Source organism: Alosa sapidissima, chromosome 4, assembly GCF_018492685.1.
Source record: "Alosa sapidissima isolate fAloSap1 chromosome 4, fAloSap1.pri, whole genome shotgun sequence".
Classification (NCBI taxonomy): Eukaryota; Metazoa; Chordata; class Actinopteri; order Clupeiformes; family Clupeidae; genus Alosa; species Alosa sapidissima.
The window spans coordinates 10,316,814-10,333,585 of NC_055960.1; the positions used below are offsets into that span (position 1 = coordinate 10,316,814).

General features: G+C 41.1%; 1 protein-coding gene across 1 annotated transcript in view; it reads left to right on the top strand.

Moving 5' to 3' along the window:
* The first annotated feature begins 1,455 nt into the window (after nt 1–1,455).
* Nucleotides 1,456–16,772, top strand: part of esyt1b (extended synaptotagmin-like protein 1b) — a 27,208-nt gene continuing 11,891 nt past the window's right edge. Inside the window, exons 1-26 of the mRNA XM_042088148.1 lie at nt 1,456–2,196; nt 3,085–3,126; nt 4,808–4,942; nt 5,054–5,127; nt 5,292–5,364; nt 6,386–6,475; nt 6,716–6,771; nt 6,933–7,053; nt 7,453–7,629; nt 8,042–8,124; nt 8,256–8,304; nt 8,464–8,553; nt 8,861–8,956; nt 9,834–9,905; nt 10,233–10,319; nt 10,619–10,768; nt 11,006–11,122; nt 11,415–11,588; nt 12,936–13,018; nt 13,153–13,201; nt 13,403–13,492; nt 13,720–13,815; nt 14,333–14,404; nt 14,822–14,908; nt 15,546–15,689; nt 16,185–16,291. Of these exons, the coding sequence (XP_041944082.1) occupies nt 1,843–2,196; nt 3,085–3,126; nt 4,808–4,942; nt 5,054–5,127; nt 5,292–5,364; nt 6,386–6,475; nt 6,716–6,771; nt 6,933–7,053; nt 7,453–7,629; nt 8,042–8,124; nt 8,256–8,304; nt 8,464–8,553; nt 8,861–8,956; nt 9,834–9,905; nt 10,233–10,319; nt 10,619–10,768; nt 11,006–11,122; nt 11,415–11,588; nt 12,936–13,018; nt 13,153–13,201; nt 13,403–13,492; nt 13,720–13,815; nt 14,333–14,404; nt 14,822–14,908; nt 15,546–15,689; nt 16,185–16,291 (2,768 nt within the window). The 5' untranslated portion in view covers nt 1,456–1,842. The remainder of the gene's footprint in view (nt 2,197–3,084; nt 3,127–4,807; nt 4,943–5,053; nt 5,128–5,291; nt 5,365–6,385; nt 6,476–6,715; nt 6,772–6,932; nt 7,054–7,452; nt 7,630–8,041; nt 8,125–8,255; nt 8,305–8,463; nt 8,554–8,860; nt 8,957–9,833; nt 9,906–10,232; nt 10,320–10,618; nt 10,769–11,005; nt 11,123–11,414; nt 11,589–12,935; nt 13,019–13,152; nt 13,202–13,402; nt 13,493–13,719; nt 13,816–14,332; nt 14,405–14,821; nt 14,909–15,545; nt 15,690–16,184; nt 16,292–16,772) is intronic.

Here is a 16,772-nt window from a genome sequence, read left to right on the forward strand (position 1 = left end):
CAGAAGAAAATCTGGCAATTTATTTAAAATATGTAAATAATGTTTAATTATACAAATACATTCATTTTTATAATTTCACTCAGCATATTTAATCATAAATATATCATAGTTAACAAAAAATACCCTGATAACTATGATAATAACCATGTTACTTTAATTAGAGTAACAGGGTTGCGAGTAACAGGGTTGCGAATTAATGCTAATATAGCATCTACCTTATGAACAGAAGCTAGCTATAAAATGTAGCTATTTCACCAAGGTCAAGGACCAATGTGGTTATACAAATACAGAAAATAAAAATTGAAATTATTCAACATTAATTTTAAAACATGAGTAACAGGGTTGCGTGGTTAAGCTTTACGTACTCAATTATCCCAGAAAAGTTTGAAAATATATTAAAATTGGAAGAGGACACTCACCTTTTGTCTACCCATGTTTTTTGAAAATGACTGGATGATGTCATTTCTTGTTTGTAATATGACATAATATTTTAACCCTTTATCAGCCAGGCAAAAATGGTATTGGTAACAGGGTTGCGTGCACATTCGGGGACACAACTTCATGGCACAATAAATAGTATTCAAAATATGTTACAATCAAATAAATTATTTTTTACAGATACAATAGATGCGTATCCACAAAATACTGCAAAAGATAATATATTAAAGACTTATTTTAGCTGTTCAATTTGGTTTAAAAGTTGGTCATCAGGAGCCGGGGACAGGATAAAAACCCCATTTTAAGGGGTGTTCCAGAACTAATCGGTATTTTTAATCATGTAAAGGAACCGCTTTTCCCCAGCAGATTATTATGTTTTGCTTTATGACAGTTTCACTTGCAGGTTATGTAAACATTTTTGTTATTTTGGACTTGAGTATTTGAAATATTAGGGGGGGACACCAAATGTCCTCTAATTCTGGAATGTCCCACCTAAGTCTTTCCATTTTATTAGAAAATGTATGTGTATAATGATAATACCTAACATATATCCATTTAAAATGTTTAAAAAGGCGATTATTTGCAATTTTTGGTGATATATCCGCCATCTTGGATTTTGGACCCGTGCAGTCCGGGAAAACATTGGAAACAGGTAGTTTTGCAAACTATAGGGTCTGAAGAAGTGAAAAAACATAATTAGCAAAAATCTATATGAAATGTTCCAAACACCTTTTTTTTGCTACATATTGCCCTGCACTAAAGGAAGTCAATGGAAGTCGTTAACTTACAGGGAATACATTGTTTTAAGATTATTATCTGGCTTTTAGGCATACAGTCATGGCTCGTTTATGTTCATTATCGTTTTAAACTCCATTGACTATTTGCAGCCAGGCAATTACATTTTTTTGCTTACATCTGTCACTGTCCGTCTGCTCAAAAAAGGTGGAGACTGTTGGATCCCTGTTCCATCCTCTAAAGTGCGCCCTTTCCCGTTCCGCATCCTACGCCCACCCACTGAAAAATTGCCATTGCATCTTGTTCTTACCGCAGTGGCATGTTGCATCTGACTGGCCCATTTAACTTGCAGTTAACTGGGCGTGTGTCATACAGTGAGGTAGACAACGACCAGTTGGGTCGAAAAGCTTTAGCGGTGCGCGGTATGAGGTAAATGTCACGAAATAAAACGGCATACTTTCGTGTTGACTCAGCTGGCATGCCACGCAGAATTAAGAATTGGCACCGAGTAAGGTATTTTCGCTAAAGCCAGTTTCTCTCGTTGAACATGCGTCGAAACGGGAAACACTACTGAAGGTCTGGAACACCGTTAGGCCGACTTTGGTAAACTATTTTCAGAACGTTTCATTTGCTAAGGCTGTGAACTTGCTAAACTCGCCAGTCGCCACGATGCAGAATGCGGGGCAAGATGGATCCAAAGGCACCGACAAGGCGAACACGGCCCTGTCCGGAGAAGATGCAACCGACAGCCAAATAGAGACCCAAAAAACACCAGGAATAAGCGCAACGGCTGTCCTGTGGACTTTTGGGAAATGTCTGAGTGCCCTTCTGCCAGTATACTTAGCTGGGTATTATCGAATAAGCACCAGTTTGGTGGTGTTCGGGCTTATGGTCTATTCCGGTTGGAAGCATACACGCGAAGCTAAAGAGACACGACTGAGGTCTGCTATCCACTTATTGAGCAATGAGCAGGAATACACATCAACCAAAGTATTTAAAAGCAAACGGGACCTTCCTGCATGGGTAAGGACATTTCCAAAATAGCGTCCGCAAAGCAATTTTTTTTACACTTTCTTGGTTTGTGAGCAGTAAACACACATGAACAAAACACTTTCATCTAGACCGCTCTAACTTCATGAGGATAGCTAGGGCCTCTGGCCTATCTTTAAGGAAACTATATCACAGTATGTAATGTCTAATTCCTGTTGGTTTAATTTCTGTACTGTAATTGTGATACTGTCCGTGTTCATCCTAATATTATGTCATCCATATACTGCAGAATCGATCACTGCAGTTGACATTTTCGTACCATTTACAGTTACAAAAAGGCAGATAGGGTTCCCGAATGGCAAACTCACCAAGGACCAAACTCTCAGTGAACATTATGAGTGGCCTAATATTTTAAATCATATAGATTTGTTTATTGTAATCAATTGTCTGTGTAGGTTTTGAAAGAAATTTCACATAGCCACCCCTATCTTGTTTGCAGGGGGTTATTGACATTCCCCCTAGAAAGTTTGTATGACTTTTAGACTTTACATTCCCATCTTTGTCCCTATATTTGGCAATTCTAGATACGTTCTGTATGGGAGGGGGCGACATGGGTGGGGCCAGTGTAATACACTGAGTGTATCACACTGAAAGAAAGGAATGGAAATTTTATTCCATTTATAAATAAACTGAAAATTAAATGTTGAAGTAGTTGGCTGGAGAAAGATGAATTCAGTTCTGCAACAGTGATTGTTGAACAGCATCACTAATGATCTATTTGGTGGTACATCTGTTACTTAACCCTTTATAAAAGTGCAAGACCATGAAAATGAATAAGGATCTGTTGCCCAAATGTTTTCATTCAAAAGAAAAGACTGCAGACATTGACGTTTGACATGTTGACATTTGTATCTATTGCAGGTCAATTTCCCAGATGTTGAAAAGGTGGAGTGGCTGAATAAGGTACTTTAGTTAACCTTTACACGTCTTTGAATTCCTGTCATTGCACCACAACATTTTGCCACAATGAAATGTATTGCACAACTTTAAACAATAGGCTCAATTTAGACACAGAGGCAGATGCCGTCGTCCTTAACCAGCAATAAAACAGTGTATTCATTTGTAGGAAATCTGACCTTTGAAATTTATAAAAACATTTTTAAAAAACTACGCACACCACACTGATGTTGGAGCCCTCTTCTCCAACTCGAAACAGGCCCAGACTACTTTACCTAGACCCCACCCAAACCACCCTGTACCAAACCCCGCCTTATTCGAATGCATCTCAAGTTTCTCAGCTGATTATATCCTGGAACATAATTTGCCCCGAGGCTGCCAGAGAACTGTGCTGCCCAACAAAGTCAGCTCTTGGCGATTCAAATATGAACATGTGCGCACACAAGCTCCCACCCCAAACACACACACACACACACACACACACACACACACAAATACAAATCTAACATGGTGCAGCTGCTGTGCTGATAGACCGACGGCCATGGGGCGGCTGTTTACACATAAATGGCTAGCAACGGGTGTGATATGCACCAATGTAACCATGTAACCCCCCACCTATCCGTGGCCTCTGTTCCTGTACTAATCCCCTCCATAGAAGGGAGTTGGGGAGCGCTACAGCTAAAGCACTAGCCTCTTTTGTTAGCATTTCCACATTAGTGCTGGCTGAGTCACAGGAAGGAGGAGGAGGAGGAGGAAGTGGATACCCCGAAAACCAATCGAATGCTAGCATTTATTCACCCCCTCCACACCACTCAGACTTCAGGCTCCTAGTCTAAGAATAGAACTAAGTAAGCCAGACTGAATTTATGGTGTAACTTCAGGCACAAGCAACATTTTTCTGGCAAACCAGCGATTTGAGAGTTTGATTACAAAAAGTAAAGTAAAGTAGTCTTTCTGTGATGCTTTTTTATATAGAAGGACCAATGCGCCTGTTGCTGATTCACTTCTGACTAGCTGTGCCACATGTTTTCCATTTGAGTAGTTAGGCTATGCAAAACAACAGTGCGTCTTCTTCCAGACTACTACTTCTGCATCACTGAAAACCACAAAATCTTAAACAAGGAAGTGTTTCCATGACAGCGTTGTAAACACTGTAAATGCAGCGGGTACTCCTGTGTAGAAGTGTCTTGCATGTCTCTGGACGCTAAACACAAGTCATCGGTGCATAGATAATTGTGTTTATTTTAGGCCTTGTGCTCCATGCCTCTTGACTTTGCTCTGTTCATACAGCAGCCTCTGCCTCTCATTGACACTTGATGGTAGCAAGCCTGTTATGAACATTTTTATTTGATCTGTTTGATACTGAGCCTGTTTGGATACTGGGTGGATTCCTGCATGGTGCAAAGTAGTGAAGACAGTTGAATACCAGAGGATTCACATGATTGACATGAGTTTGACAAAAGTTTAATGACTAAATGACATAGTTTCATGCCTTCGTTGTTGTTGTTGTTGTGTGTCTGTGTGTGTGTCTGTGTGTGTATATGTGTGTGTGTGTGTGTGTGTGTGTGTGTGTGTGTGTGTGTGTGTGTGTGTGTGTGTGTGTGTGTGTGTGTGTTTGTGTGTGTGTGTGTGGTGTGTCTGTGTGTGTTTGACTGATTGGACCTCTCCTACTCTTTACATCTCTCAGGTGCTACAGCAGGCATGGCCATTCATTGGTCAGTATCTGGAGAAGCTACTGATAGACACAATTGCTCCTGCCATACGCGGATCCAACAACCACCTGCAGACGTTCAACTTCACCAAAATCGACATGGGAGACAAGGTGCAACTCTGAAGCCCTGTCATTCATGGCACACTGTCTCAGCTAAATTTCACCAGATGTGTTTTCTATTTAATTAATCATTTTTCATCTTTCTGTTTGTGTGTGTTACAGTCTATGAAGGTTGTAGGGGTGAAGGCTCACACAGAAAATGACAAAGGTCAAGTTCTACTGGATGTTTACATCAGGTGATTTTATACTGATTTCTATCTTTATCATAACATCATGTCATGTCCGACATGTACAGTAAAAAAAACAGTAAAAAGACACACATAATTGTGTATACTCTGCATTTGCACCATAGTGTTTCCTTAGTTCACTGACATATCCATGTCTCCTCTCCCTATCACAGCTACGTTGGCAATGTTGAGATTAACGTGGAGGTGAAAAGGTATTTCTGCAAAGCAGGTGTGAAGGGAATCCAGGTGGGTTGATTTGCATCCATATTTGCATTGTCAGTGAATTCAAGTGGTGATTGAGAGCTGGCCCTCTAGGCTTTGCTTTGTTTTAGATAGATAGATAGATAGATAGATAGATAGATAGATAGATAGATACTTTATTGATCCCCAGGGGAAATTCAAGGTCTCAGCAGCAGCATACGTACAACACAAACACATTCTTTAACAGCAGAAAGAGTAATTAAAGTATATAATATAAAAACACAACTAAGCAGTAAGGACAGTAGAAGATAAAGAATATGCTAAATATACTAAAATACAAATTATACTAACACATAATACAATATATAAAAATATACTAAAATACAAATTACAAAAATACAAATTATACTAACACTTAATCTAAATCAATTCTAAAAACAGTATCCACATAGTAGTGATTAATAAATCAGAGGCGCTTGCAATGACTGAGGCAGGGACTGAGCCTGTGATTCTCTGTGCATAGTAAGGTATGGTAAGGTGCTCTAAGGTGCTCTGTGTGAATGAGTGTCATGGTGGTAGTGCAATGGTGATAGTGGCCATGGTGATAGTGCAAATGAGTAAGTCAGTAAGTTTTGTTTTGCCTCGAGCATTGTTCTTCCTAGAATAACGCTCACTGAGATGAACACGAAACAATGGAGGAGTGAGATGTGTATGGTCTAGTAGGGATAATTCTTGTCATTGCGGCCACTTCTGCTTTGAAAACAAACGCATTGGACAACTGAAGTAAATTATAAAATTACACCAAATATTCGGCCATTCAGTCGAGTCATTTCTCTAGAGCAAGCTGGTAGTTTTTAAGGGAACTCACTCATTCCAGCTGTCATCAACTTTAGACTGTAATGATTTTTCTAGCTCATCAAGAATAGCTATAGACTGCACTTTATGTCAAGAGGAAATGATGATACTGCGATGTCCAGAACAGAGTAGAAACACTTACATAACACTTCAATTAAACTATTTTTATTTATTTTATTATTTTATTTGTTTTTACTGCCTTTCATTGCAGCTACATGGAATGATGCGAGTCATTTTGGAGCCTCTGATCGGAGATGTGCCTATCGTGGGTGCCGTTACCATGTTCTTCATTCGCAGGCCTGTGAGTTGGTCATCCTTCTATTTGCCTGTCCGAATCATTCACTCATCCCCGTCCTTTATAATTCTAATTCATCCATCCGTCCACCTTGTACTTGTGGCTTTTCATTTGTGTGGAAGCTGAGAGGTATACTGGCTGGCGGTGGTTTTTGTCTGAGTAGTTCTTAGGCATTAAGCTTCCCCATAGGCCTATGTTTTTTTGACTCACTCAAGGGTCTTCTCTTCCCCTCTTGTGATCCTGCAGAAATTGGATATCAACTGGACCGGGATGACCAATCTGCTGGACATTCCTGGACTGAAGTGAGTGAATCAGGTCACTGATGTGATCTGGCTTCAGAGTTTATGCTTACTGCAAAATGGAATGAAGTGTTCTTAGGTCCTTTATTCAGGAAAGACTTTATTTATTTGTTTGTTTGATAAAGTATGTGTATGTTTTTGTTTGTGTCTTTTTCAACCCTTAGTGTGATGTCAGACTCTATGATCATGGATATCATCGCCTCTTTTCTGGTTCTGCCCAATCGACTGACTGTCCCTCTAATTCCTGATCTGCATGTTGCCCAGCTCCGCAGTCCTTTGCCTAGGGTAAACACACACACACACACACATACAGTACACACGATTTCTATTCAGCCAGGGATCTCTTGCTGACACTTGCTGCTCATTCTTACTTACAGTTCATTAATAGTTGGCACATTATGCAGTTTGCACCAAGGCAGGTGGTTGCTTTAGCACGCACTTGTTGCAGTCTTCATACCACCTCACCCAACTACTTGTTCTTCTCCTGCTTGTGGGTAAAACCACACAGGAAAGGCAGGCACGCTTTCGCTGAAGACAGCACACGCACTCACACACACCAACGCACACACACACACAATCAAACAGACCTATACCTTTGTTTCTTACTTCTAACTCTCTCCGTCTCTCTCTTCTCTCTCTCTCTCTCTCTCTCTCTCTTTCTCACTCTCTCTCTCACACTCTTAGGGAGTTGTGCGTATCCACCTGTTGGAGGCTGCTGACCTGGCCGCTAAAGATAACTACATAAAGGGGGTGATTGCAGGCATGTCTGACCCTTATGCCCTCTTGAGAGTGGGCCCGCAGTCCTTCACGTCCCACCACGTGGACAACACCACGTGTCCCAAGTGGGCCGAGATGTACGAGGTGAGGCTGGATGTGACGTCCGAGGCCAGACAGCTTATCTGATGTGGTGACACACACAGACGTTGCCTAAGTTCTTCTGAAATGGAGAGATGTTGAAATCTGTCCACACAGCCACTGCTTACTGTTTTCGCATGGTTGTGTGGTGTGCTTTTGTAGTCAAATCATTCACATAATTGTGTTAATAGAGTGGTTGTGTGCATTCAAATGAGGATGTTTTTTCCTTTTTTCCTTCTTTTAAAAATGTTACCATGTCTCACTTTACCATATGGCCATTTTTGTGCCCATCTGTATGCGTGTGTGTCTGTATGCGTGTGTGTCTGTATGCGTGTGTGTCTGTGTGTTTGTATACTTGTGTACATGGGTCTGTGTATTTGTGTGTATGTGCATGTGTGCCTGCTCGTGACTGTGCCAGGTCATTGTTCATGAAGTGCCTGGTCAGGAGTTGGAGGTGGAGGTGTATGATAAAGACCCCGACCAGGATGACTTCCTGGGAAGGTACCATCTCCGTGCCTGTTCTGTGTTCTCACTCATTTTCAACCCTGATTCATTTGTTCTTTGTGGGAATGTTCTGCACCTTTTCACTCTCCTCTCCTCTCCTCTCCTCCTCCTCCACCGTTTCTCCCTAGGACCAAGATGGATTTGGGCATTGTGAAGAAATCTAAAGTTGTGGATGAAGTGAGTGTGCTGTATCTGTGTGTCTCATCTAAGATTAATACTGTTCATAATGAGGCCTTGTTATGTTCTTGTCCCGGATTTAGTACTAACACATGAATTGCAGTGTATATGTCCATCCAGTGCATTGGTGTTACATTTGTGTGGGTTTGTGTTCCTTAGTGGTTCCCTCTGAAGGACACTAAGACAGGCCGTGTCCACCTCAGACTGGAGTGGCTAACTCTGGTGAGCAACACAGACCAGTTGGACGAGGTAAGAAAGGCTACGCTCTCCTATAAAGAGGCTGTGAAGTGTGGATACACCCTAGGACCATATTTGTTCATGACCAAAAAATTCAAGTGAACAATATGAGTAGATAAAATAATTCATCACAGTTTTATTTCAGCTTTATTTATATAGTGCCACAGCATAACAATACGTCTCAAGCGTCTGTACAGAGTCTGGTGTGAACATCAGCTTTGATGAAAGAATGAGCAGAACCTTTTTTGATATTTATACTGGTGGTTACAACAGAGTGAACTCTTCTTTTTAAAGTGGACTTGTTTTTTCCTTGCCTCAGGTTATCAAGAGGAATTCTACCGTGAGCAGTAAAACCGCGGACCCTCCCTCGGCGGCCATCTTGGCTGTGTATTTGGACAAAGCTGAAGCCCTGCCTGTGAGTGAGCTCTATTCCTTCTCCTCCCTCAGCCTGCACAGCCTTGTTTCCTGTCTCTCCACACAGTCACGGTCACGGAGGGAGAAGTTATGCCTCATAGCAGATCTAAACTCTGACTTGTCCCCTGCTCGTGGTCTTGCCATGACAAGAAGTATTTAAAAACTGGTCCCAGATCTGTAGTGGCTTGCAGTCTTGTCAAGAGAATTCCATCTTGGCAGAGTTTCAGATCATTATGGTTTAGGCTATTGTGTGGGGCGTTCTGGGTTTTAATATGTTTTCCTGATTCTTGAGATACTCAGCCTTGGCCAGCTCTGTGTTGTGTTTCTGCTTTGAATTTGAGGAAGTGTTACTCCCATTTATTGGTTTAGGGATTGTTATGCAAGACACACAGCATTTAGACGTTAGATTTTGTTTTTGCTGACAAGCATTAACCTTGAGGATGCGACTTAAAACCACACTTTATTCATTCAATACCTACTCTGCATTTCAGAATGATGTGAAAATGGTCTCTAAATACAAGCAGTGCATTTTTTCTATCCAAGAGGAACATAGTCCATTATGGTTATGGTCAAGAATTTATCTGACACTTCTGTCTAAAGCACACTAACTTCCTAGATACTAACGGCTTTGCGTTTCATGTTTCAGTTCTACAGACACTTGAATACAATGGATAATATGAAACCCATTTTTTGTAATTCAGTTTCCTTTTATGATAAACCACTCTACATTACCGTCAAGTGTGTGCATATTTGGCAACATGCTATCTAAAAGTGATCTGTACTTGATTTATTTGATATTTACTTTGTAAAATGTACAGTAGAAAAAATGACTGCAGTGCCTCAAAAGTGAAGGTGCTAATGTGTTGTTGTTTCTGCAGATGAAGAAGGGCAACAAGGAGCCCAGTCCCATGGTGCAACTGTCTGTGCAGGACCTCACCAGGGAGAGCAGGGTACGCTACACATAGGGCATGAGTTTACACAACAGTGTGGTTGACTTCAACATGGCGTCATCTGAGGAGTAACAAGGTCCTAGTGGACTGGAAAATTCAGAATTATTTTTATTTTATTTTATTTTATTTTATTTTATACTATAAATAATGCATTTTATATTGTTTTATATTAGTTGATGCAAAAAAATTGAATATTTCATATGGACCTTGTTAGTTCTCCGTTGCTTAACCTTTTTGAAGTATCTTCTTGTGAATGTAGAAATGCCATAGATTGATGTACTTTTCCACTTGTAATTTCCTCTCCTTCTCAACTTCTCAATGGCACAGACCGCCTGGAACACAGTGAACCCAGAGTGGGAAGATGCATTCACTTTCTTCATTCAGGACCCTCACAAACAGGACATAGACATACAGGTAGACTTCACTAAACCTACGTATGTAAGCACATTTCAATGGGGTTGTTATACAGTCACGGCTAAACTAGCTGTTTGCTTTTTAATTATATACAATGATACTATTGCATATGCTATTGCAATATAAAAAATATTCTCTACTCATATGGAATAATATCGGTTCTCCTACATATATGGAATGATATCTATGGCATCCACACTAGTTTGAGAAAGACTAGTTTGAGGCAATACTATTTAGTGCCAAAATGACACCTGTTTTAATATATCTGACTCAAAATGCCTCTTGTGTCTTTGTGTCAGGTGAAGGATAATGACCGTGTCCAGTCCCTGGGCAGTCTGACCATCCCCCTGTCCCGCCTTCTGGCCCGTTCGGACCTGAGTCTGGACCAGTGGTTCCAGCTGGACCATTCTGGGTCAGCTAGCCGCATCTACATCAACGCCGTACTCAGAGTGAGTCCTCGCAGTGACCAATGCTCAGAGGACCAATGGCAGATCAGAACCAGTCTGATGGAGAGAACGCTTATCAACCTTTACGTTTCATCATTATGTTAAAAAGTTCAAAGAAGGAGACATTTTGGACTATGTGGTGGACGTGCTGGATATTGTTTTTGCATTTGAGTTGAGATTTAATTGCCGTATTAATTCATGCATGTCTAAGCGTTTTTCACCCTGTCTCTCGTTTGCCAGGTCTTGTGGATAGATGAGGCGCATCTTCAGACACCTCTCAGCTCCAGTGACTCCACGGGCACCAAAGCAGCTGCGCGACCCCAGCAGACTACACCGGATGCCAACTTTGCCAACAAGGTAATGCCATTATCGGTCGCCTTACCAGTAACACTGTTCCCTTTGTAATCCATTTCTAGTCATAAAGGGAATACATAGAGAAATACAACAGTGCCAAATATCACCATTAATCAAAATGAAGTAGACGCAAAGGTGTGGAATCGTAATGATATTGTACACTACTTGTTGTGTAGTGCACAATATTCTAGCATTCATAGCATATCACTCTACAATCTAACATTGTTGTTGTTGTCACAAAAGGCTGGCTGTACAGAATTCAGAGTATTGTGCACTTTATAATATTTGCCCATAGGGGGTGCTACGGATCCATCTGGTGGGGGCTCAGAATCTGGTCGCCAAGGACAAAGTGATGGGGATGATTAAGGGGAAGAGTGACCCGTATGTCAAAATCAGCATCGGAGGCAAGACTTTCAAGAGTGACGTGATCAAAGGAAATCTGAATCCCAACTGGAATGAGATGTATGAGGTACGGCACTGTGTCATTAGTCATTTGTAAGTGGCACAGCGCTCCCCTGTTGCTAACCAGTGTAATGACAAGTTGCATCATTGAAGGAAGTGAAGTTTTAGCACTCCTGTTACCTTAAAAGTACCTACAATCAGGCTTGGAATTTCACCATTTTGGGGGCAAGGCCACTTGGCCTTCAGTTGGGCATATTTGGTGGGGGGCACAAAGGCCACATGTCAGGGCACCAAGGCCAAAGTTAACTATACAGTAGTAGGCTATAAAAATGAGTGAAATTGTATTTAGCCTATTCAATAGACCTGCATCACTGTATGAAACAATAACATGAAACTGAAACATCACTGTATGTTCAAAAACATGAAACATGACATATTACATAGAACTGTAAATCATCTGATCATCTAATATTTACAGATATCTAGGCTATATTTAACATTTATTTTATTTTAGGCCTGTTATGAAATAATGTATTGAACAATTTAAGCACAGCTCAGCGCATGCTTAACATTTTGTGATCATTAAGGCTACTTTAACAAACTCTTAGTCAGCTGTATATCCTCTGATTTTAATAGTTACCGACATCTAGGCGATATTTGTAACATTTATTTTGTATTTGGTATTTTGAACGAAGGGTTCGTTAAGTATTCCAAAATGAATGGGTAGGGAGATGGGCGCAGATCCTAGAATATATGATTCAATTTAATCATAGTATTTATTTGTATCGCGCACCGTTCACCAAACGGCTAACACCGTTTAAAAGCTGAGAAAAAGCTCTTTCATGTGATGTGATACTTGTTATGCCTGTATGATGAGTAGGCTACTTCGCAAGCAGTTCAACTGAGAAGAATGGGAATCTGGACGCACTTACTTTCTTGCCGTGCGCTGTCACTTTTCCACTGCGTAAAACGCTACATTAATTTGCGCTGTGAATGCTAATATTATTTTGTCAGGCCATAGGCTAATAAAATACGCTATTAGTCGGACGCAAACCAGAATATTGAGAGAAGGGGGCACCAAGGCCACAGTGGCCTGTAAACCTCTGATTTTTAAAGGGGCATCACGGCCAACGCAAGGGTCTACGACGGCCATGGCCGTCGTGGCCGCCGTGAAATTCCTACCCTGCCTACAATAGAAGTTCATTCAGAACACAAGGACAACTTATTAGGCAACTGAAGTTAAATTCAATGTGCACAAAAGCACTATTCTATGAGTTATGGGTAATCTATCCAGAGGCTAATGAAATGCACTGACTGAATAACTGACTGAATAACTAACAGATTACAGAGTTTTTATATTGACAGATTTTAAGCAGCAGGATATTTCTGAACAGACTTTTTTTTCAAATGCCAGGTGGTTTTGACCCAACTACCTGGACAGGAGCTCCTCTTAGAGATGTTCGACAAGGATATGGATCAGGATGACTTCATGGGCAGGTACTACATTGAGGGAATCTCCTGATTTGGTATTTTTGTAGACTATCATTAAAGCAATTGAGGGTTGTTTCAAAGTCTTGGTCAGTAGTTAGTACTAGGTTGTATCCTAAGGTTGTATTCCCTTTTGCATTCAGGCTCAAGATCAAACTGAGTGACCTGATCAGTGCACAACATACAGATGAGGTAAGCACAATCTTTTTGTTGTTTTGTTGGAAACAACAAAAAGAAGGAGCCTATTATGTCACAAAATGTGTAAAAGAAGAATAACTTCATAATGGATCGTCAACCACACCTGAAGTGGAAATACATCGAATCAATCTATGATCATTCTTCTCAAGTATGGGTTCAGAAACCTATTCCTAGCTCTTCCCTTTGTTATGATAGTGGTACACACTGAGTGATGTGAAGTCTGGTCGTGTTCACCTGGTCATGGAGTGGCTGCCCACGGAGTCCGAATCAGATCATTTGGAACAGGTGAGAGCACCTTCAATTTTAACACTGCTTTTTTTATGTCTGCTATAACTGCTAATCGGTATCTCTCAGAAAACCAAATGCAAACGGCGCGGCTTGGATCCTGTCCCATCACATAGCTGCAATAGGCATGTTGAAGCGTAGCTCTGGACCCAAGAGGAATGTAAACAGTCTGGCTTTGTCTGTCATATTTACGCCATAACAATATCATGTGCATCATGTGCTGGCAGGTGCTGCACCATCAGTCCCTGCAGGCGTTCAAGAACAAGGCCGTCCCTTCTGCCGCGCTGCTTTTCCTGTATCTGGAGCGCGGTCATGACCTGCCCGTGAGTGCCCACACCCTCAGGCTCTCTGATAAGGAGTCCACATGCATAAAGAGGACCCATTATGCTCACTTCATTATGTTTATCGTTTTATTTTCAGGGTTTTATAGATTTGATTTATATGCTTACATGGGGTTTTATAGATATAGATTTATATGCTTACTTGTTCCAATGTTGCTTTATTTTTTGTACATCTCTGTTGACCTTCTGTCTGAAATACTCTGTTAGAGCTCCTGTATCTTTAATGGCTTTCTAGCAGATAAGGAGACAGCACTTTCTAGCAGATAAGGAGACAGCACCCCCCCCCCCCCCCCCCCATAAATGCAATAGGCTGACACCAGACATAATTTCACTGCATTTCTTACTTCCAGTAACTATATGCATGTAACAATACACTTCCTTGTATCCTTGTATCCTTGTAGCATGTTTAAGAATTTAGTAGGATGCACAGTTTATTTCATTCATGCTGTTTGTGGAATTTATTGAAAGTGTTTGTTTCATCTCTGTGCCCACATTTCAGCATAAGAAGAGTGGTAAAGAACCAAAGGCCGCAGCTGAGCTTGTCGTTGGAGGAACGTCCTACAAAACCAAGGTGTGTTTTTTTGCATGTAAAAAAGAGTATACTTAAGCAATAAGCCACTCGAGTCAAATATGACAAATTTTCATAAAGTAAAGGCACAGCAACTAGAAATATAACGTGTTATTCCTAGATAATCATTCTTCCACTAAGAAATATATTTGAATGTATATGAATGGTTGCCAAGCGACGTCGAGACGCAGCTACTTTAACTTTTGTATCAAGTTATGCTAGCGCAGTAATATAGAACGAAATGCGGTCAAGGTGTATGTTTATGCTGGATTTACAACGGCATCGAACGCGATTCAGCCAATCACAATCAAGGACCGGAACTATTAGTTTTAGAATATAGCTTTGTGTTAATTAAGAACAGGGCCACTTCTGTGTTTGAACACTAATGAGTGCTCAACTCTTCCTGCTTGTTCTGTAAAGGTCTGTGAAAGGTCCTCGTCTCCTCAGTGGGATGAGACCTTTTACTTCCTGGTTCGCGACCCCAATGAGGAAATGCTTCAGGTGAAGGTAAGTTACGAGAGTGAGGCGTATATATGTGGAGGCCTTTTACCGATACTCTCCATCACACGGCCCTCCAGTAATTTCATTCATTTAGCCTGACATGGATACTAAGGCTACAGTCCTGGGTTAGTTTTCCCCTGACAAATCAAATTGTCAGCTATTTTGAGGCAAATTGAGTTTGTGTCACAATTGTGTGTACCGCTGAAGATACATATCAGAAGCATTGACATTTTAATAGAGATGACATTTCCAGAGCTCCTTGATGTGGGGTGCTCTGTGATACTCAGTATCCTAATGCCGTCATTACCAAATGTTATGCCATTTATTAGTCTGGGAAATTGCCTCAGCAGAAAACGCATTACCCAGTGTTGTCCCGGGCACTGTTTTCAATTTGAGATTTCCATAACGGACGTCAACACAGTTCGTCTTCTCACTCTGACATTAGTGTATTCTTAAAAGAAAACTTGTTTTTACCACAGACTACTCTTGTTATTGAGATCTAGCGGATTAAATGTACCATTGTACATTGTAAAATTTACATTACGAAGCAGCTTGATACTTGCTTTCCTCTCCACAATTAACATCAAGAAACAACAATTTATTCAGGTACCCATTTAGTCCTAATACAACATTCTTTTTCCAGCTGTCGAGCAACTGGGAGCAGGCTCTGGGCTCACTGGTGCTGCCTGTCAGAGAACTGCTGTCTGAACCGGGGCTGATCCTGGACCAGTGGCTGAGCCTAGAGGGATCACCTGCCAGCCAGCTTCTGCTTAGAGCGGAGCTCAAGGTTGGGTACTGTTCCTCACGCACGCACGCACACACACACACACACACACACACACACACACGCACGCGTGCGCTCACACACGCACACGCACACAGCTTATAAATGTTTATAAGTATTTTTTTTTTTTAGGGGTCATGACCAAAATGCATTTGCATCACAGAAAGAGAAGAGATGCTTTGTACCAAAGATGAATGATTAAGCCACTAGCTAATTTCCATCTCCATGCTTTGTGCTGCTTTTCGCACATTATACACTAACAACACAGTCGTATAAGGTCACAAAGTCCATATTTCCTGTGTTGTGTTTGATGCATTTTAGCATAATGGAGTCACTGTTTGACACAAACATCGATGCTCAGTTGTCAACACAGGTTGTTTCTCCCCGGTTGCATCACCGCCTTCATTCTCAGCCTGACAGCAGGCACCTAATTTAGCGGCACCTTACCAAATCACAAAGGCTCCAAGTAAATGAACATGACTTTATATTTTGTTCCAGATTCTGAGTCCCAAAATGGCCATAGGTGATGTGGACCATAAAGAACCACCGAAAGCTTCCAAGAGCTTTATTCCTGAGAAAAAGCCAGAAGTGGACACTGTTCAAGGGTGAGGAAGAGATTTCTGTGCACACCTGGTTTCACATAGAAGAGAAGATGTAGACCAAATGTAGATGCACAGAAGTCTATTTATAACAGAACAATATCATCCGTGCAACACCTGATTGTGCAACATCCGACTGTGACCTGTGTGATGACTCAACTGCAGCAAATATTGTGACCGTGTATCTCCTTCATTAACACAGACACGACTCATTTGAAGTTTTTTACTTAAGCAATAAGCCCCGAGAGGCCGTAGGTTACACTGATTCTACAACAGCTAAGGGGCGTTGTTAGGCACAACACGCTAGCGGAGTGCCTAAAACCCCTCTTACAGTACCTGTTATAGAATCAGTGTAACCTACGGACTCGAGCTTATTGCTTTTCTAGAACTGTTTCTATAAATATACCTGGCAAAGTTTCATAAAGTAAAGGCACAGCAACTAGAAATATAACGAGTTATTCCAAGATAATCATTCTTCCGCCAAGAA